The following is a 21191-nucleotide window of genomic DNA, read 5'->3' as shown; positions in this document are numbered from 1 at the left end:
TCCCACAGTCTGGAAATGGACTCCAAACATGGAATGTTTCCAAGGCAGGAATTCAGTCTTTACCTTGTTCTTTGCTGTAATAAATTGCATTTAGGTCAGGAACCACCTCTGGAGCAGTCCCACTTCTTGATAATGGTGGGAGTGCATCCCTAGTTTGGCCTTACTTCTGTGATCAAATTGCAGTAAGTGTTTTTTTTTTGTCAGTGCCCATCATATTTGGGATGTCTTTGAGCACAGTCTGTAAACTGCCTTTATGGGAAATACTCTGAGAACACAACATAGGTGAAGAAATTTGGTCAGGTGGCCTGAAGTTCCTACCTGTCACCCCATCTTTTTACTGAAAATAAAAGAGGTTGGATATGAAGATAAATCCTATAATTTGGATTTGCCTCTTCCACTGGATGGAGGGTAGCACAGATTCCCAGGTGACAGTGAGCTACACCTGTTACTCCAGGACATAGGGGACACATGGCCATGCTGTGCCACACATCACTGGCAGAGGACCAAGATTCCCTTGCCCTCATGCCAGCACTCCCAGGCAGTCCTTGGTAGCTGCCCTGCTGAGATGGAAGTCTCAGATTGTCTGAGTTAAGGGAGAGGTTGCTCTCAACAGCTCCTGGCCCACGTGAGGTCCTTTCCTTATTTTTTTAAATTTGTAAATTACTTAATTTTTTCTTAATTTTTTTTTCCTTTTCCTATAGTTTTTTTTTTTTTTTTTTTTGGTTTTTTTTTTTTTTTTCTTCCCTTTAGATTCATGACTGCTGCTTGCTGGTGAAAGTAGATGGAATACCAAAGGCTGAAATGCTCTGGAGAGATGGGTAGGCTGTTCAGTCAGAAGGCAAGGAACCTCCTTCCTTGAGCAGCAGGAAATCCAGAAAAATTTTGCTGTTGATTTTCAGAGGTGAAAGTGTCAACCCAGGGTTTCCAAGCTCTGGGCCTGACATCTGGGCTCAGGGGAAGGGCACCAGACTGCTTGTATGCCACACTGGTTGGGTGTGCTTGCCAACTTTTTCTCTCCAAAAGAAAGCCTCAGAATAGCATCTTTATGTGTTGTTATTATTGTCTTATCTTGCAGTGGACTTGGCCAGTGCTAGGTTAACAGTTGCACTTGCTGATTTTAAAGGGCTTTTCCAACATAACTAAACCCATGATTCTATAAAGACTTAGGAGTGAGCACAGGTGGTGAGGGGCTCTTTCAGTCCTGTGCACAGGCTGATGTACAGAGGCATGAAAGCAGCCTAATGGGAATTGGTTTGAAATATTATTGGCTATGAAGGAGAGGGGAAGTACAGGAAAAGAAAACAAAACATCCACCAAATCCGCCTAAAATAATGTCACCTGGGCTGTGACACTCTTCTGCTTGAAAGACATAGCTATGCTTGCCAGATTGCTTTGTTTCTAGTAGTTTAAAATGTCTCTGCAATTAGTACTATGGAAAATATATAACTGACTAATACTGTTTTAGGAGTCACTAAATGGAGGAACTGCAAATACCCTTCCAAAACAAGAAGGCAGCTCTTATGACACCTGAAGTTGAAGTTACTACAATAGAAGATGCATAAAACTGTTTGTTGTTTTTGTTTGAACCACATTAGGCTGCTTACAGAGCAAGTGCTTTGCTGGAATAAATCAGAGTAATCAGAAATCTGCCCCAAATTTCCACAGTGTCTCTGAATTCATTCAGTTACATCCACAGGCATATTTCTGGTGTATGAATGACTTCTGAATTCAACCCCATGCCTCAGAGCTGTTGACTGAAGCGTGGTGTTGGGAGGCTTTTACAGTGCCCCTGTTTGGGTCTGAGCTGTGCTGCTGCTTTGGGCAGTGGAGGGCATCATTCCACAGGGACTTGCAACCAGGGATTGGCAAGGACTTCTGAGGGATGAAACCCCCATGGTAGAAACCTGTGCTACCAGCAACCTCCATCTTGGGGAACAGGTTTTGGGACAGCTAAAGGCGTAAGCAGGTAGCTGCAGGCTTTCCAAAAATACTTTTAGGCACTTAATGCACTTCTGAAAATGCTTTTACCAATGTCATTTGTCAAAGGGTTTCAGCCCAAGGCTTGCTGGCTTCCTGAAGAGCCCTGGTCAGGGTCTCCACTTGAGAGGAGATCTGGGGAAGTAGCTCGCTTGCTGCCACGCTCCTGCTCACTGGTGGGTCTGCTCTGGGCTGCAGCCAGAGTGCAGAGGGCCAGACCTTTACTGAGCACTGGGAGCTGCCCCCATGAGCAAACCCCCGGCAGAGCCACGCGCAGATGGAATGCCAGGGCAGCCAGGGCAGCCCAGGGCAGAGCAGCGCCACGGAGCGGGCGCTCCTCACTCCCCTCTGCAGGTTCCTCATCTGCACCGTGGAACTCCCCCTGTCCTGATGCCCGAGGGGATTTCACGGTCTCTGCTACACAGAGAGCCCCTGAACAAGCCACTGTCCTCAAAAAGTGTCTGCTGCCAGACTTATGGTCCTCGGCACACGGGGGACAGCAGGTCCCCCTGGCTTAGGGACTGAGTTCACACAGTGGTATTTTAGGGAGACAGGAGAGCCTTAGTGCCCAGAGAGAAAGGGAAACCTTCCTGAAGGAAAGGAGGAGTAAACTCCTGGGTGCAAGAGCATTTAATATGTGTGCTCCATGGCTCTGCACCGCCCCTTTCTGCAGGGACCCACTTCAGAGAGCCCTTGGCAGCTGCTCTGACATGACGTCTGCCTCCCTTTGCTTTTGTACCTTGTGTGCAATTCCCAGGTGAGTCAGCTGGGACTTCAGAGGGGTTTGGTGAAAGCAGAAGCCATCTTTTTGTGCACTGAGGGCTTGTTAGGGACTGTTGAGAAGAAACAGCCACTTTTCCTGGCATGCCTTTAGTCAGTGTGACCTTAAGTGTGAAAAACAGGGGGCCCGGCAGTGACTGCCGTGGTTAAACAGCAGCAAGAGCATTTTCACAAGAGGACTTCAGTCATTAACTCAGAAAACTTCCATGAGTGCAGCAGGGCTTTTGGGTAAGGTTTGAAGAGTCAGGCACTCGCAATGGTGTGGAAAACACCAGAAATAGGTGAGCAGGCTGTGAGATGCTGGAGTGTTCGTGTTACTAGCAAGGCTGCTTAGGGAGGAATTGCCTCGTAGGACATGCAAAAAGTACCCAGTGATGCAGCATTTAATGGGGACACCACAGCTGAGTTATTGATCAGAGCTTTCTACTTTGCAGACCAAAATGGTGGTCCTACATATTTTTGCCATCCTGAATGGAAAGGGGTGATGTCCAGAAACACTGAGTAACGAAGTCAGCAAAGCTAATGACATTAGAATGTTTCAGTCATGAGAAGACTGATTTGCAAAGGCCAAATGTGCATGTAGAGGTCTGGCTTTAATCATCTCCTCTAACATTCAGGCAACTGGAGACAGTTTTCTAATGGAGTTCTTGCTGCACAAAGCAACCAACCACCCAGCCAGGTAATTTCCTACATAGGTACTCTCTGGGGATTTTATGACTGACTTTACCATCTCATAACATCCAACTCACCTACCTCTCCATCTATACATGGATTTCTTTGGACAAGAGCAACTTTTTTTTTTTTTAATTTTTTTTTTATTTTTTATTTTTTATTAATACTCTCCAGTATTTGAGAAAAAAGATTTTATTTTTCTCATGAAGGGTTTGACCTAGTGCAGATCCAATCTACATGTTCCACCCTGGTCCCAAATTTGCTGGTTTAAAAACCACAAAAGAGAAGACATGAGAATTGTTCCTTTTACAGTGATATATTTCAAGATGGTTTTATATTTACTGAAATTACAGCTGGCAACCTGAATACCACACAGTCTTAACCCTACAAACTGAAATTGGATTTCTAGAAAGTCTTTCAGATGCCTTTTGGTAAAGTTGTGGTTACTTGTCTTGATTTATGGTAGCAGTCACCTCCAATATCAAACATGTTGTTTATCCAATATCCAATATTCCAAAGGTGCCTTGGCTCATGGCTGAAAGGATTTCATACTGGCCCTGCCAATGTGTTTTTTTGGAGGATGGATGGTGTGTTACAAGCCCAATACATGAAAACGCCTGCATTTCTCACTTCTCCCTCAGAACGCGGCGATAATTACATTTAAATTTCAGAAGATGGCGTTGAAGATTTGCAATTAATATCCAAAACCTCCGGCGCAGCGCGGTGACAAATTCTGTGACCTGAGACGTTGCGGCAGAGAGGATGTGGATGGATGTGCGCTGGGGACGTTGAACAGACCAAAACCAGAGTGTCGTGGCACGACACACGTGCTTGAAACCCGAAAGGCGGCAAGAGACACTTTCATGCAAGCCCGGAGCTCGCTCCTTCATCCGCCACGTTAGGGCAGGAGGCTCTGAAGGCAGGAGAGCCAGTGGGTTCCAGCCCTGGCGCCCCAAGATGGGCTTTGCGGAGGCAGCATCCCCTGGGCTCAGCGGGGAGGGAGCCGCTCCCGGCCGGAGCTGGTGGCTGTCCCCGCTCCCGCTGCTGCCGCCCCGTCTGGGTTCGCTGCCTCCAGCACCGGCGCCGCTGCTGGCCCCCAACCTTGCCCCGCTGTTCACACCTTTCGGGCTGCAAAACACGGAGTAGGCTGGACGGGGAGAGCCCGAGCCCCGGGGGGAAAGGAGGCGGGTGTGTGTCTCATTGAGCTCCGCCACCGCGGCTCTGTGGCCCGAGCAAAGAGGGGCTGGGTCGCAGAGGGCGCCGGCAGGGGGCACCGGCCCCGGGCACGGCGTGGGCTGGTGGGCGGATGCCCCCGCGTCTCCCCGAGCATCCCGGGGGCCCGGCCGGCGCCGTCTAGGACGATTCTGGTGGGTGTAGCGAGCTGGGTCTTTACAGTAAAAGCCGCCCGGCTCTCACTGGTAGGAGTTTCCCTGGGCTATTTATGTATGTGCGTCTGTCTGTAAAGATTTAAAAAAACCCAACCCAGCGGGGACGCGGAGAGCGCCGGGCTGCACACCCTCCCGCCCGCAGCGTGTTTACCAGCAATGGGTATGTGTCACTGCCTCAGATGTTTTCCAGCTCGCCAAGTCCCCGCTCCCCTCCGCCGGCTCCACCTCCGGGCCCGCCTCCCCCCGCCCGGCACGACGCCCTCCATCATATAAAGAAACTTCCCGGTGCCGCCGGCCCAGTCGCTCTGCGCCCCGTCTCTGCAGCCGCCCGGCCCCCGGCGGCCCCTGCCCGCTCCCAGCGCCGCGACAGAGGTAAGCGAGGGGCGGCCGAGCCCCCGGGACCCCCGGCCCCGCCGGGCACAGCGCTGCCGCCGCGGCACCCGGCGGGCCGGCAGGGTGGGCGGTGCGGGCGCCTCGGTTTCCCCCGCTGGGCACTTCTCCTGGGGTTCCTTGCCGGCACCTGAGCGAGCCGTTTGCCTTTTTTAATTTTTTGTTTCATTTGCTTCCCTTTTATAATCCCCCCTACCCCCTTTCTATTTTTTTTCTTAATTTAAAGCAAAATAAATAACACCCGCCCGTTATCTGCGCCTGAGCTGAAGGCGCGCACCGGCTCCCAGCCCGGCCGGTTCCCGCTACCCTCGAGAGGGTCGCGGGAATGTGTGGGAGGGATCCGCTTCGTGCACAGTGGAAGGGGGAAAGTGACTTTTTTGGGGTGTTCGCACGGACTCCTACGGGCTGCGCGCTGGGGAGCCGCGGTCCCGAACGCGCCCCATCCCCCAGACGCACCATGTGCAGGGGAGACGCAGGAGTGCCGGGTTTGGTGTCCGGGGGGATGCTGCCCCTGCGGAGGGGCGTAAGGGGTGCGGAGCGGTGCTGCCCATCTGCCCCCAGTAGCGTGCGCCTGTCTGGCAAGGGTCTCGGGAAGGCTCCCCACGGGTAGAGGCAAAGATTCCTGGGTGAGGAATCGCTTAATTTTGTTAGATGTAATAGAGGGGGTGGAGTGGGAACCCACCAAACTAAGATTTCGGGCATTCAAGCATTTTCCAGATCGGTGAGACAGACCTGACGCCAGGTCCCCACCCCTGGTGCCGGTGTCCCGGAGTTCGCACCTTCCCAGCGGGTGCCCATCCCTGCGGAGCCGCTCTCCATGCGCGCCTGCGCCTCTGCGTGCAGCTATAGGGCTCTGTGTGGTGGGCTGCCAGCTCCCACGTCCCTGGGGACATAAGTGCCCTTATGCCGGGCTCTGTGGGCTGCTGTCTTTCCACTTTTAGGTATATGCAGTGTATAGATTTGGGTGTTGCTATGTGTGCGTGCCGGGAGCAGTTGGAGGGGTAGATATGTATAGGACATCACATGTTCAAGTGTGTCTTGCTGAAGTGAGCTTGTGAAAGCTACTTTGGTGTTATAGATGGATGCCATATAAACCATAACTGCGTGTGAAACTCTCCGAATCGTGTGCGTGATATGTCTGATAGCACATATGTGCGACATCATATGCAAGTCTATTTTAATGCGATTTTTTCCTCGTTTGGTTGAAAAGTAAACTCCCAGCTGAACTCTCAGCAGGACAAGGGAGCTGTGCCTTAAGTCACCTACCATAAAAATTTCAACGACCGCTGTCTGTTCATGCATAACAGTGTCAGGACAGGGGGAAGTCTGTCAAAGTCTGCAGCGCAGGCAGTGCCGGGGGAGGGCTGTGGGAGGCTGTGCCCAGTTTCCTGAGGCTCTGTACCGTGTTTCCCGGGGCCCCCAGGGCCCCGCTGCGTGCCGTGGCTGCTGTTTGGCGTGGTGTGGTGTGTGTGGCATCAGGGACTGGGCACCGCTGGTGCGGACTTAGCCCAGCTCTTAACCTGTGGGTTGGCCTCTTGCCACATCCTGCCCGTTTCCCCCTCCTCCACAGCCTCCCAGAGAGCCGGTGCTTGGACGTGTGTGGAGAGGTCAGCTTGGTGGGGCACCCCAAAACCCCCCGCCCAACCTCTGACACGAGTGGCATGAACTTGGAGCCGGGCGAGTGCGGGATGAATTCAGTGAGCTGTGGCAATGGGAAACTCCGCCAGTGGCTGATCGACCAGATAGACAGTGGCAAGTACCCTGGGCTGGTGTGGGAGAACGACGAGAAGAGCATCTTCCGCATCCCCTGGAAGCACGCTGGCAAGCAGGACTACAACCGGGAGGAGGATGCCGCCCTCTTCAAGGTAAGGCTCAGCCTGGGCTTGGGGTGGTGGAACACTGGCAGGGCAGGAGGGATGCCCCTCACCATCCCATCCTTGCCACCTGCCTCTGCGGCTGGTTCTGTTTGTTGGCTGCTGCTGGACACTGCCTGGCTGGTGGAACTGGCTGTGCCCTGGTGTCCCTGAGTTTGAGGGACAGCCCACCCTTGCCCAGTTCTCTGTGTAGAGCTAAATGCTTCTGGGACCGCAGCACATCTGTTTCCACATTCATTCCCCTTTCTTATGCCCACTAAACTGTGTTTTGTACCTTACTGTGCTGCTATTTTTTAGCTTAAACCTGTAGGGAGTAAATTCGTGAACAATTCATGCACATGTAAGCACACACACATGCTGTTTCAAGCATTTTGCCTTGTACTTGATTCTTTTTTTTCTTTTTTTTTTTTTTTCATTTTCCTGCTCTTTTGATTATCTGAAATGTTTCCAGGCTTGGGCTCTTTTTAAAGGAAAGTTCAGAGAGGGCATTGATAAACCAGATCCCCCTACCTGGAAGACAAGATTAAGGTGTGCTTTGAACAAGAGCAATGACTTTGAAGAACTGGTGGAGAGAAGCCAGCTGGACATCTCAGATCCCTATAAAGTGTACAGAATAGTGCCAGAAGGAGCCAAAAAAGGTAAAGTATCTCCAATTCCCTGTGTAACAGAATGTGAAAACGTCTCATTGCTGGCATATGAGGACTGAAGTGTGCTTTTCTGGAATGGCCCTGCAGCCTTTTTAACTTTTTCAAGGGACCAAAATGAGGGCTCAAGTGCAGCTTGTTCTGGTGACTTGAGAGGCTGCGTCTGCGGGAGGACTGCTGGTGTTTGAGTTGGACCACTGAAAGGGAGCCCCTGCAGGAAGATGCAGACAGGCGCCTGCACATCACTGGAGGAATTGCTCTTTTAGCTGGAGCCTCCCTGCCAGTTCTGTGTAGTGAGAGCCAAGCAGGCGGCTCAAGGGACAGGCAAAAAAAAAAAAAAAAAAAATTGCATGCTGGATCTATTTTCTGAATACAGAGAAGAGCAATTTTGGGGAAGACAGTAGGTAACTGCCTTGGGGGGAAAGAGCTGGGAGTGAGGGATGTGCAGCCTGCAGCCTCCAGGGCAGGGCCAGGGCCGTGCCTGCCCTCCCAGAAGGCTCTGGTGCCAGGCAGGGCCTGTGAGAGGCAAAGGCTTGGCATCATTGTGCACTAGGCTGGGACACACTGTGCTGTGGGGCACTGCAGGGCCCAGTGGGACAGACTGCCCAAGGGGGGCCAGGGAATCCAGTCCCAAGTGGGCACTGGAAGGCATTTTGGTCCTCTCTCTGTTCAGTTGCATGGAGATTGTATGGATTTGCATTTATTGTGCCAATTTCGGATTTCCTTAAGATGTGGTTGACATAATTTACTTTCATCCCTCTGGTGAACACAGGTGCAAAACAGATCAGCATGGAGGAACAACCATTAATGATGAACCACCCCTTTCCAATAACATCTCCTTACACTGCACTACCATCCCAGGTATGGCATTAGTTGTGTGTTTTGGTTGGTGCCTCTGCGTTGAGCAGCACAGTTTCTGTGCTATGTCTGTCCTTGCTGGTGGGGCTCTCAGGTTCTCCCTGAGAAGAAACTTCATTATGAGAACGGGGAAATTGAGAAGCAACTTTTCTAATGTCAGATGAGGCCACAGGGCAATTGATTTCCCTTGGTGTTGTTTATCCTGGAGTAATAGCTCTTTTCTGTTGGACGACAGTTCCTATGCACTGCCATTCTCTTGGTGCCAGAATGCGAGCACCCAGTGAAGCCTTGCTCTTTCAAGCAGACATTTACCAGCAGTGCTTTGACTGCCTTTTGTTATTCCACTCTGCTTATTATTTACACCAGTGGTGAGAAACTCATTTGAAAGCCTCATTGGTGGTGGTGGCCAAGTGCCATCCGCGTAGCCTGGGCACAGCTCAGACCTCCGTGGGCTTTGGCAGGGAAAATCAAGGAGCTGAGATGAGAAAGCTGATGCAAGGCATAGCGTCAGTTCTGACAGCTGCCTACTGAAAGAATACCTCGTTAAATTGAATAGGTACCCAACTACATGGTGCCCCATGAACGGAACTGGAGGGAGTTTGCCCCGGAGCAGCCGCATCCTGACATTCCGTACCAGTGCGCCAGCGTCCCCTTCGCCGCTCGCGGTCATCACTGGCAAGGGCCCGGCTGTGAAAATGGTAAGACACTCCTGTTCAGGGCTGCTTGCTGAGGCTGGCCACCTGGAGGAACCCCAGATTCCTCAGGCTTATTATTTGTGGCTTTGATTGGAATTAGCAGATGTGGATGTAGAGGGCTGCTGCGTTCCCCTGAAAGGGAGCCACCTTTGTCCTGGCTCTTGCATCCATTGCCAGTGTATGTGTGGTGTGTGGGCTGTGCACTTCTCTGCATTGATGGAAATCAGCCCCCAAAAGTCCTCAGCTGTCTCAAAAGCCCTGAGCAACAAAGAAGGCAACCAGCCCTCACAAAAACCCCAAATGGGAACATATGTTCTTTAGCTTTTCTCTCTGATTTTGGGCTTTTTGAGGCATACACCAGTGAGGTTTTCCCTCCAGCCTTGTGGGTTAGACTGACATTATTTTCCCTAGAGGAAAGCTGGAATTATTACTTTATTTTAATGCTGTGGCAGTGGGACAACTTGTCATGGATTGAGACTCTCTTGGGGCTGGTACAACAGAAACAGAATAAAGGAATGTTTCCTTCCCCAAAGATCTCACAGTACCAGAGCCTAACACAATCATGGCTTTCCAAGCTCTGCATCTGTAGGAAAAAGCCCAAATTGTGAAAATTGGCAGTGCTGAAGCTTGCAGGGAATAAAACATAAGAGAAAGGGAACTGTGTTCTGCAGACCCTTGCAGCATAACTCACCTGAGGATACAGGCATTTGCTTTGTGAGGAGAAGCATCTGGTTCAGAAGGGCAGGAAAAGATGGGAAGCAAGAAAGGACCCTTGGAGTAGATGCTATATTTTCAGAGGACAGTTCTCTCCCTCTTTTGATGCAGAGAAATCTTTGGATCTGCTAAAAAGTAAATACTCAGTGCACTGCAACTTTTGCTGGCAGTATATTGGAATTATTAGGCAGGATGTTTTGCTCTTTAGTTGAGTTATTTGCTAATAAAAACATCAAGGTAGCAAGCAGAATGAGCTCTGCCCTGAAGTGCATCCTCTGCAGCACTTACACACGTTTGGAGGCTTTGCTGAATTTTTAGGCTGTTGTTAGTGGTTGATACTGTGTTTCTCACTGGGCTATAAAATGCATCAAGAGATGGTGGGTGTTTTTTACCCCAGTTACTCCAGCTCCTGATTGTGGTGAGTTTTGCCACTGGGAAAGGTAATGCGTTCTTGCCTGCAAGTCACTTGCATCATCCTCCAAAGACTTTTATTGGCATTAAGAAACAGAGGAAAAACATCAGTTGTCCATGGTATAATCCACTTACTCAAAGGCATCTGTTGGAACAGTTTAGTAGCTCTAAATAGTAGTTCTGCCAATAAAACCCTAATAATCTTCTGCTGCACATTTTTCTTCATCTACATTTAAACAGTGTTAATTCCAGCTTTGTTGTTATACCCATCATTAGTAAAATTTTTTGGAACTATGAATTGTTTCATGCAGGCGACTTTTAAGAGCACTGTAGTCTAGTTAGAAATGTCAATTATTTCTTTAATGGAATAACAGGTTTAGTAAGGAAAAGGACTAGGGGGAATATAGAAACACTAAGGGATTATTTCATGCAGACCAAATTGAAAATATAGTCCAGGTAACATCTGAAATGATTGGTAGAGTTGGCCTGCCTGGAGGAATTGGGAAATAGGACCATTTTAAGAAGAAGGGGAAAGAGAGAGAGTGTTCCTGTTGGGACCCTGGAAAACTCACTTTTGCATCTCTGCCCTAGCTTTTCCTGTAGGATTTAGGCCTCTGTCACTGACTTTTGTTTGTGAAAACAGGTTGTCAGGTGACAGGAACCTTTTATGCTTGTGCTCCTCCTGAGTCCCAGACTCCTGGCATCCCAATTGAACCAAGCATAAGGTCTGGTGAAGCCCTCGCTCTGTCAGGTAAGGTCCATAACCCCCCAGGCTTCCTGGGGAGCTTGACAAGAGACTCCCACTTCTGACTTGCCCAGGCACCATCTCTCCTTTCAGATGAAAGGAAAAAAGAAGAAAAAAAAAAAAAAAGAAACCTCTTTAATGAATGAATTTGGGTGTATGGTTGTAAGTCTGTTTTCCAGGATACTTAAGCACTTCCAGTCCCAGCTCCAAGGGATAGAGGTGGTTAAAGGTTATGGAAGTGCTTTGCTGGCTTGTGGTGTTAGTGCTGGATTGCTTTGGTGAGACAGCAAATCAGGCCTTCCCAGGGGAGTTTGGCAGTTTAGGAGTGTCAGTGACTTAAGGCTCAGGTTTTCATTTGGGAGGACTGCCCCCAAAATTGGTAGTGCTTGTAGTGCTCCTGTTGGTGCCATCTGGCTTGGCTCTGCTTTGTTACTCCTGGTGGGGGAAAAAAAAAAAAAAAGGAGATATTCAGGAAAGAAAAGGGAAGTTATTTCAGCCATGTTTGCAGATGTCTGGATACTGGGGAACTTTTTAAGTAATTCTGGGAAGAGGTGTGGGAATGTGCTTTTCATGGAAATAATGGATAGACCTGTAAAGTGCTGCTTGGTGGGTTTCTTAAGTGGGATTGTTCTCCTGAGTCAGGGCCAGTGTGGGTGTATAGATGTATGTGTCTTTGTGTGTGTATGTGAACATACATTGTATATACACACATGTATATACTCTATATATATATTTTCAGTGCTGTGTGGATTTGTAGGAGTCAGCCAAGTGGACCACATGGCCATTTGAAAGCAAGGCAGGGGACTTTGGGTACAGCCCTGTTGGAGCTGGAGCCAGCAGTTGCTTCTCTCCAGGCAGCTGAGTGCAGGTTTGCAGGTCCCCTGTGCAGAAGCCTTTTCTATGCAAAGTCTGGGGGGAAACACAGCTACTTCCTTGTTAAATCTGAGGAAGTGTACTGAGCCGGTGGGTTTAATGGTGACGTGAACTTGGAAAATGTGACCAACATCAACTTTTTCTGTGCAGATTTTTCCTTTTAAATGGAAATGTGAACTTGGTGGGATTTTAGTTCCTACCGAATTCCCACACATCAATAGCCCTTTTAATAAGATGAGAGAGCATTAATGCTACTGTGCCCCAAAAATTTTAATATTTATATTCTTTTTGTTTTTTTGACTAATGTGACCTTCTTGGTGGTGCTGACCACTGGGCTCAGCAATCTTATGCAAACTTGTCTCTTGGCCTTAGCATAGGTCTGAAACGTTAAACATCCATACTGATTTATTACAGTGATTGTTTTTTGTTTGTCTGTTTGTTTCTCCTTGTAGACTGCCGACTCCACATCTGCTTATACTACCGTGAAATACTGGTGAAGGAGGTGACAACTTCCAGTCCTGAAGGCTGTAGGATATCCCACGGCCAAAGCTACGAGGTCAGCGGCCTGGACCAAGTTATCTTCCCTTACCCAGAGGATAATGGCCAGAGGAAGAACATAGAAAAACTGCTGAGCCACCTGGAACGAGGAGTAATTCTGTGGATGGCACCTGATGGCCTCTACGCCAAGAGACTTTGCCAAAGCAGGATCTACTGGGATGGGCCAATGGCGCTCTGCAGTGACCGACCCAACAAGCTGGAGCGGGACCAAACATGCAAGCTCTTTGATACTCAGCAGTTTTTAACAGGTAATTCCCACTATGGCTTTCATAACCTTTTGAAAATGTCAGCTGGTCACTGTCCAAATCAGCTTCATGGGAGTGCTCTTTTCATTTAAGTGAGAATTGCCCCTTGATACTTCTGGGCAAATGCAGCCAAGGGGTGCTTGAATCCTGAGTAATCCTATAAATTTCTGCTCTCTACGCATTCAGTGCCCCTGCACAGATCAGCAGGAGTCAACTGAGGCTCAGCTGGTGACACCCAATCTCTCACATTTCTGTATGAAGCATAAGGAGGAACCTAGCAAAATAGTTTTTCCATAAATTGACACAGAAAACTGGATCCTCATCTTGGATTTGCTAGTCTAAGTCGTGGAAGGTCTGTGGTCTGCACCTGCACCCCTCTCAGCCTGACCCAGAGCAAGCCTGAGCTCTTGCCCTGAGTATACAAGTTTCATTAGCAAGCCTTCTTTTCAGTCTGTGCCAGTGTCTAAAAGACATCTAGGAATTCAAAAGGGTTTCACAAACTCTGGAATTTCAGGCCTGCCTAATATTCTGAGCAGGGAGGTGAATACCTCACCAGAGCTCTCTGGAAAGATCTTATTTTGCACAAGGCAGTGCAGAGGGAGCAGGGGAGTGCTTTAGGACAGTGCCTTCTCCTTACAGCCCATGAAGGGAAGGGGCAGAGCTTCAACCCCACTTCCCAGAACACCTGCACAGTTAAAGAGAGGAGAGCTGTCCACCCATAGAAACTGGTGGGAGATGGTCATTATCCCAGAGGACAGCTTGGGCAGCAGGAATAGATGTTGGTCCTTTCTGGATATTTCTGGCATCACTTAGAGGTGAACTAAGTTGCTGTGGTTTGGTGTGTTTCATTACTAGAACAGGGCAGCAGCACTGGCATGACACTCTCAGGGGAATAATGCCTTGCAAAATTTTAAAAAAACCCAACAAATGAAATCCAAACCATCAAGTTTTAGCATAATTTATATTCCAAGGTTGATACGCTGTCCTAGAGACACAGCCAAGAAAAAATTGCATTTAAAGAGAGAAATCTTATATAGATGTGAGAATTGACAGTTAGAAAGGGGAATTTGAGGTCAGGCATTGGACTGGGCTTCAATCACATGCTAATTTGAAGATGTATAATTCTGCGCCTGGTGATGGTTTTGGAAATCCCTTTCCCTTTTCTCAGGTGGTTTTTTAGATGTGCTCTGGGTTCTTCCAAATGGTTGACAGGACATCTCTTTTTAGACACCTAACCCCAAAGATAAGCTCAAGCAATAGTTATTTTTCTCCCCTCCTAAATTACTTATGCACCAGTGCCTGTGCAAACCCAAGCGTGTGGTTGCAGTCACAGTCTGTGGCGTGTGCAAAGTGAGTTTTTGCATGTGATGATGCTCAGTGAAGTTTGGAAGTGACTTGCCATGGGCCTGACACATCTGCTATATTAATTGATTGTGCTGAGGTCCCAGCCTGCAAACAAGCTCAGGTATTCCCCTGTATTGGGAAACTGGGACTCCCCTGGGAAGAGAGGCAGATGATCTCTGCCAGGAGAGGGAATCATGAACAGCAGAGAAAGGGACCGATGCAGAACTGCTATGAACCAGCCACAGCTCTTGGGAAACCACTGAGGAGCTGAACCCTACAATGCAAACTGCACTGGAGCTTTGGGGCCTGTGCTGAGAAGCCTCTGCTGCTGAGAAAGCTAAAATGGGGCAATAAATCAGAAACCAGGGGAATGGTCTCTGTGGAGAGAGATAAATGCATTGTAATTGTTGTAAATTGGGCTGGGTGGAGAGTAGAACAGAGGAAGAGGGCTTGGAGTGTGAGGGTGGCAGCCAGAGGACAATTGGTGGGACAGAAGGAGTGACAGTTGCTGCAGGAGTATCAGGAGGTGGGAAAGGTTTGGGGGGGCACATGGGGAACCCTTTGCTGTTGGATGATGCACTTGGGCCTGGAAAGGAAGACAGAGCGAGTGGAAGGTTTTGCAGAAGCTCAGGGCTGAACTCAAACCATGATTATCCTGGTGGTGGGAAAGAAAGGGCTTTCTTCCCCAGGTCTGTGCTATGGGCACTCCCACAGGTACTCAGGATTTGGAGGATTGCTGAGGCCAAGTAGAACAAGGGAAAGAGGAAGTTGAAAGAAGTTGCACATCAGCTGGATTGGCCTTGCATGGGTCATCCTTCCTTGTCCTGTAGCAGCACAGAGGGAAGCAGAGTCCCATAGAAAATATCTCTTCTTTCTTGCCTTGTCCCAGAGAGCTCATGGCACACTTCAGGGTTTTTAGGGGAGACTTTGGGGAAAGTTCCACTTTACTCCATGTTTTAAGTGAGCTGCCCATTGTTTTACTTGCTTTACTGGCCCTCTCAGTAAGAGCAGTAGTCCAAGCCAGGGTAGGGATGCTGTTGAAATAGCCACTGAATCCACACCTTGGTCTGAAAAGCTTGCAGTTAAAGTAGGAATGGCAGGGGTTTATTTTGGGAAAAGATGCATTTGTCATGTCAAGTTCAAAGGCTCTCCTTTCCCTATCTAGCAGGGAGACTGCTTCATTATAACACATTGGCTTTAATATTAATTGCAGCTTTTTCCAGAAAACATGAACAGGGTTATAAATTAAAATGGAATATTTACCTCTCAGCTGTGTACTGAGACACAGCACTTAACACACACTTCAGCAAGGATATTGTGTAAGATTGAATTTTTTCTTTTCTGGATGGAAATGCAGTGTCACAGCCACAACATTTGGTCCACAACTCTGGAGATTTTGGTCTGAGTGGGGGTACCTTATAAAGGCCTCCCCTGCTACTTTTAACAGGGGACACTGACAATTAGAATAATAATATTTCATCATTTCACTTTGCACAAGGTTATGGATTAGCAAAGAGAGTGCAGGGGCACAGAAGACACAGAAAGCTCTTTTGCTGGCTCAGTACACGGCTGAAGTAGAGCCCTTCCCCCTTCCTTACCGCAGTGTGACAATGACAGTGTCACAGTGACTTTACCTCTGTTACAGTCTGGCTGTGGCTAATTTTTGTGCCTGGCAGGATTTTGTCTCTGCCACTACCAAGCCATTGGTTTCAGTGCTGCTCTTGTGTGTCTGCTTGAATGGCTCCCAGCTACCAGTAGTGTCTGCTCCAGGGGTTCTGCTGTCAGGGTCCCATAGAAGTAAGAACTGGAAGATATCTTGGTTTGTGCATATGGAATTAATTGTGAGACAAAGTAAACAGAAAGGTTGCAGTGTTGTAACCAGCTCCCCCTGATCCAAAGGAAGGTCTCCAAACTCAGTGTCTTGTGCTTACCTTTTGTCTTTTTCCTGACCTCTCTCATCAACCCCTGGAGTTACTTTATCTTCTCCACTATGCTCCAAGGTCATCCACAGTAAGTCTGTCTTACTGGCCTGTACTGGTTTTGACTGGAGCAGGGTTAATTTTCTTCATAGCGGTCCTTGTGATGCTGTGGTTTAGATTTGTGACCTAAACAGTGCTGATAACACAGGGACAATTCAGCTGATGTTGAACAGTGCAAGCACAATGTCAAGGCTTTCTCCTTGTCTCAATCTGCCCTCACAGGCTGCAGTCTGGGGTGGACAAGAGTCTGGGAAGGGGCACAGTCAGGGCTTCAACAATCCCAGCTGAGGGATATTCCATTCCATATGACCTTGTGTTCTGCAGTAAAACAGGGCATGGGGGAGTTTGCCAGAGGTTGCTGTTGCTTGGGCACTGGCTGTGTGTAGATCAGCCAGTAACGAGTGACTGCTTTTTCCATCTCTTATTTTTCTTTGTTTTGTCTTTGTTTGTTTCTTTTTACCCATTAAACTGTCTTTATCTCACTTTTTTTTTTTCCTTTTGCCATTCTGTTTTTCTCTCTCATGCTGGTGGTGGGAGTGAGAGAGTCGCTGTGTGGTGGTTGCCTGTCTCCCCTGATTATTCCACAGCACGGTACTTTCTCTCTTCCCAGAGCTGCAAGCCTTTGCTCACCATGGACGTCCGCTGCCGAGATACCAGGTCGCTCTGTGCTTTGGGGAGGAATTTCCAGATCCACAGAGGCAGAGGAAACTAATTACAGCCCATGTAAGTAGGATTTCTGCCTTACCTAAAACAAGCACACTCCTTGGAGGATATGAATCTGCCAGTCAGGCTTTTGTTCCTCATATAGAATATGAGGGAGGTAGTAAATTGTTGAAGATGCAGCACTTTCCAGAGCAAGGTTTAATCCCCAGATCTGCCAAGGACTGACTGGAAGCCCACAATAGGGCAGAGCACCTGATATTCCCTCTCTACAGAGCGTTTTGTGATCTGTTGCAAATCCCATCTAAAACTGAAATGCGCCTGGGACTGCTGGGCTGTGTTGTTATCACCAGCAGCCCAGTTGTGCAGCTGCTTGGGCTGCCTGGCCACTGCAGGATGTGGTGCTTTTACAAAAACCCACTGCACCTGAAGGTGCTCCAGAATCCCAGCTTGCATCTCAAGAGCCTCAGCCCTTGATGGGATGCAGGGGCTGCCTGTGCAGCTTCAGGGTTCAGTAGCTGTCAGCCTCATGGGCTGCCTGACCTCAGTTCACACACACTCAAAGCTGCTGTTTCGAGATGCTCTCTGAGAGAGGGCGAGGGTGGAGACTGAGACCAGGTACTTTCTGAATTGGCTGTATTGGCCCATAAAACCACAAGAGAGATGGTAGTGCTCACATTAGTGGCAGGGCTTAGCTTACTGCATCCTTGAGAAGAAAACTGGTGTCTCTTTTAAATTTTTCGAAAGCCCCTTCAGTAGCAGGATGGGTGCCAAATGAGACTTCTGCCATAAAATGTGGCCTCTGCTTAGCTGTGTAGCTTTTGTGCTGCCACACTGCTGCCTGGCAGGTCTCTGGGGTGGAAATTGAGAAGCTCACAAATCCATCCTGAGCTGTGCAATGACTAGTTAGAGATGGTTGCCCATCCCTGACTCTCCTTCAACCTTTTCCCATTCTTATTTTGGCTTTCCAGCTTTCCATCCCTGCTTCGTAGCATCCTCCCTCCAGCCCCCTTATCCATCTCTTGTCCTGGTATCTTCTCTGTGAGCCTGTACCTCCTGCTCTTTCCAGACCTTTGCTTCAGGGGCTTTGGCAATTGCTCAATCTGCTCATCTTCTCGATCTGCCCTGGCTTGTGGACTGGTGGGACTCTACTATCCCACCAAACAATTATGCACTGAAAGCTGCCTGGGACACCTGTCCCACTGCCTTCCCATCTCCACCTTGGCATTTATTTCCTCTAAAATGGTGCCTGTGTCTTTTAACATGGAGGGATTGGCTGACCAGCAGGAGAGGGTTGTGGACAAGGGTTATCCAGTGTGTCCTCCACTGAGAGTAAGGAGAGCTTCAGGTGCTTGTTCTCAGTGTCCTGCTCAAATATTTTCAGTCAGAGCCCAAAGCCCTGAGAGGGAGTGGTGGTTTCTGAAGAGACAGAAGTAAAGGCAGTGTTAACTCATACAAATCCCACTTGGTGGTTGAACAAATTCCTCATAAGAGCTCGAATGAACAGAAACAAAAGTAACCTTGATGTTAGGTTGAAATCTAACTTCAGACACAGTCATTTGGTGACTTGTCTCAGTCTACCTGAGGGCTCCAGCATTTCAAGTTAAGTCCTCAAAGTAGTTTGCAGTGCAGACAAGACTTTTGGCATGTTCAGCGTGTTTAAACACTTTGAGTGGCCATGGGCATGTGTGTCCTGTGGGCATTGCTCAGAGCCTGGGGCTGGCTAAGGGACTGCAATTTTTGATACATCATTTGCGTCACTGCTACAGTCCCTTATAATGAATGTAGTGAAGGTAAGGAGGTTGTGAGACACTTGGCAGCAGAGCTAAGCTAGGCTAGGCAAGACCTAGTGTAAAACAGAAATTAGTAAAACCACTGAAATTGCATTCCCATTCTGGTAAGCAGAACTGTTCTGCCCTATGTTGTTTTTAACTTAAAACCACCCTGAATAACTAAGATGAGGAGCGTGAAGTTTTGTCACATGTCTGATTAACATTTTGTCTGTTCTTAAGGTTGAACCAATGTTTGCCAGGCAGCTGTATTACTTTGCTCAACAAAACAGTGGACATCTGCTGAGAGGCTATGATTTACCAGAACTTGTGACTAGTCCAGAGGATTATCACAGATCTATTCGCCATTCCTCTATTCAAGAGTAAGAACCTCAGAAAGAGTGGTTTGAAAGGCACTTGTAAAGGTTGTGCAGAGTGGAAGAGCAGATCTGGTTCATGATTTGGAGATCCACAATCTCAGCTGGATGCATTCAGGGGTACAATGATAGGAAAGTGAGCAACTAGGACAACTGTGTTGTACAATAAAATTGATGGGTCTTCAACATTTGGATGCTACATCTCACATGGGGTTCCACTGTCACTGAGAATTAACTCACAAACTGACAAAATGATTGCTGTGTTTACGTTTGCTTAATGTTCTTCTTGGCTTTTGAGGACTGATCCTTATTGAAGACTTAAATCCAGAGTTTACACTGTTACCTTTGCAGGGCTATTTATTTTGGATTACTGATCTCAGGGAAAGTACATAAATTTGCAGTGTTACCAATTTGAAACTGTAGCTACTGTAGGTGGGTAGCAAATGTAGATGGTTTATTGAGGATAGCTAATACATGTACGTGGTTATAAATTTAGATTCATAAGTGTGATGCCTATATTCTTGTATAGAATATTTCAGTGTATTTTTTGAAAACAATGCAATTCTTCAGAGACATATTTTTTTAATGCCTGACTGACACTTGTCCTGACAATTAATTTTGCTGCCATTGTTGTTATTGGATTAGCCTCCTAAAATAATGCGTTTATGGTACTGTGTTAAGAAGAGTGACCATTCGACTTATATTACCTGTGAATTTAGTGGATCAACCACTAAAATTCTAGAGTCCCAAAGAGCAGGTTTATAAATAAATTCATTTTTCTTACAGTTGTAAGCTACTATACATGCATTATACATACACATATATATGTATGTATGTATGTATGTATGCATTAGAATTAAGTCGGCAGACCTTGCAAATAGCACAGAAATGGTCCAGCTACCCCTTTTTGATGTCACATACATAAGCCAGGTTAAAATTACCACCACCCATGACTTATACAGAGCCATCTCTGCTGTTTATGTGCACTTGCAGCTTTCTTCCAGTGGTACTGAAATGAATGTGAAGGGAGAGCTCAAGGAGAGCAGCATTTAGCCTTCTGTATTAAGGCACTCATGGAAATACTTGTTTGAATGTTTGCAGAATTTGATGCAGTTCGCAGCTTTCAGTGGTAGGGTGCTGTTAGAAAGACAAAGAGGTCTGTTGGGTGTGTGTGCCAATGAAGTTTCCTTGCTGGCAGGCAGACCATGCGGTCTTAGCAGCTTTCACTCCAGAACATGATTCCGCTGTGCATAGCAGACATACTTTACTTGACTTCCTAAATGAGGAAGAAAAAACGGTACTTGGTCTGGCAGCAGACTTGTGTTAGGGACTTTGAATTTATACATCTTAAAGATGCATACTCTTTTGGGATATATTATCCCCCTCCTTTTCCACAGTGCCAAGCAGAATGAACAGATCATTTCTACTTTGTTACTTGAAGGGTATTTTTTCCTGGCTTACAGATTTTTGTAGGGGAGACCTCTTTCTTAGACATTAAAAGCAATGCTCTTGGTGACCATCTGAGATTCGCATGTGCTTTTGTCCTGCGCTTACATTTTACGACAAGAGACTTCTGTGTTCAGACTTAACTGGTACAATACAAATATTTGATGTGTTTTTCACTTTTTTTCTAGTGGTTGTTGCTTCATATGCTCATTGCTTCAGCTCACGTCTTGGAATAAAGTTCTATTTCCCTACCAGCTCGGTGCGTATGTGTTGTTTTCAGTAGTGGGACAAATCTAACGCGTGTGGTTCTGCACTGTGAGCCTGGGCAGCGCTGCTGGCTGTCTATGGGGAACTCTGTTCTGAGCCAAAAGTGCAGAGAAAGGTCAGAAGGTAAGGATTTTTGTTTACGGAAATGTCTGCAATATTAGCCACAGGTACAGAAAAAGGGTAAACAGGGAGGTTCCCCTTTGGCTGTTGGTTTCCAGGTCCATGGCCAGTGCAGCTGGGGATCTGGTGCTGCCGTGCTCTGCACCTGCTCCTCCAGGGCTTCTGGGGCTGGGCACCAGGCTGGTACTCTCCTGCCCAGCCCAGCGTGTGGGGATCCTCTGACTGCCACTTGGTTCCTGGTTGTTAGAGTTTCCAGTGCACTTTAAAGTGAGTAAAGCTAGGAAAGGGTGAAAAGGAGATGGTAAAATGAACTAAAGTAGTGAAGCTGCACGGAGGAGGGGGTTTACCAGGTAGCCCCTCTTAGTTGGAAATCAGGGTCCTGAGAGGGGTTTTTGGGTGCAGGAT

General features: G+C 47.9%; 1 protein-coding gene across 2 annotated transcripts; it reads left to right on the top strand.

The window, feature by feature from the left end:
- Positions 1–5093: 5093 nt before the first annotated feature.
- On the top strand, positions 5094–20631 carry IRF4 (interferon regulatory factor 4). 2 transcript variants are annotated; one of them, XM_041475535.1, is made up of 10 exons: positions 5146–5189; positions 5915–6148; positions 6778–7072; positions 7533–7719; positions 8498–8586; positions 9140–9281; positions 11047–11154; positions 12474–12827; positions 16758–16870; positions 18820–20631. In XM_041475535.1, the coding sequence occupies exons 2-10, from the start codon at positions 6111–6113 to the stop codon at positions 18961–18963; spliced, it is 1470 nt and encodes a 489-aa protein (XP_041331469.1). In that variant the 5' UTR covers positions 5146–5189; positions 5915–6110; the 3' UTR covers positions 18964–20631. The 2 variants fall into 2 exon arrangements, with proteins under 2 accessions (XP_041331470.1, XP_041331469.1); XM_041475536.1 differs by lacking the exon at positions 5915–6148 and having other exon boundaries at positions 5094–5189.
- The last annotated feature ends 560 nt before the right edge of the window (positions 20632–21191 follow it).

The sequence above is a fragment of the Pyrgilauda ruficollis genome, unplaced genomic scaffold (assembly GCF_017590135.1).
Source record: "Pyrgilauda ruficollis isolate IOZ18807 unplaced genomic scaffold, ASM1759013v1 scaffold35, whole genome shotgun sequence".
In the NCBI taxonomy this organism is placed as follows: Eukaryota; Metazoa; Chordata; class Aves; order Passeriformes; family Passeridae; genus Pyrgilauda; species Pyrgilauda ruficollis.
Note: the sequence above shows the minus strand (reverse complement) of the source record. Positions and strands in the feature narration are given on the sequence as shown.

Excerpts from the sequence above, each read along its gene's own strand:
- IRF4 (XM_041475535.1), top strand. The coding sequence starts at position 6,111 with ATGCCGGGCTCTGTGGGCTGCTGTCTTTCCACTTTTAG. Across the intron at positions 6,149-6,777 it reads TGCTGTCTTTCCACTTTTAG|CCTCCCAGAGAGCCGGTGCT; the intron begins GTATATGCAGTG and ends CCTCCTCCACAG. Across the intron at positions 8,587-9,139 it reads ACACTGCACTACCATCCCAG|GTACCCAACTACATGGTGCC; the intron begins GTATGGCATTAG and ends TAAATTGAATAG.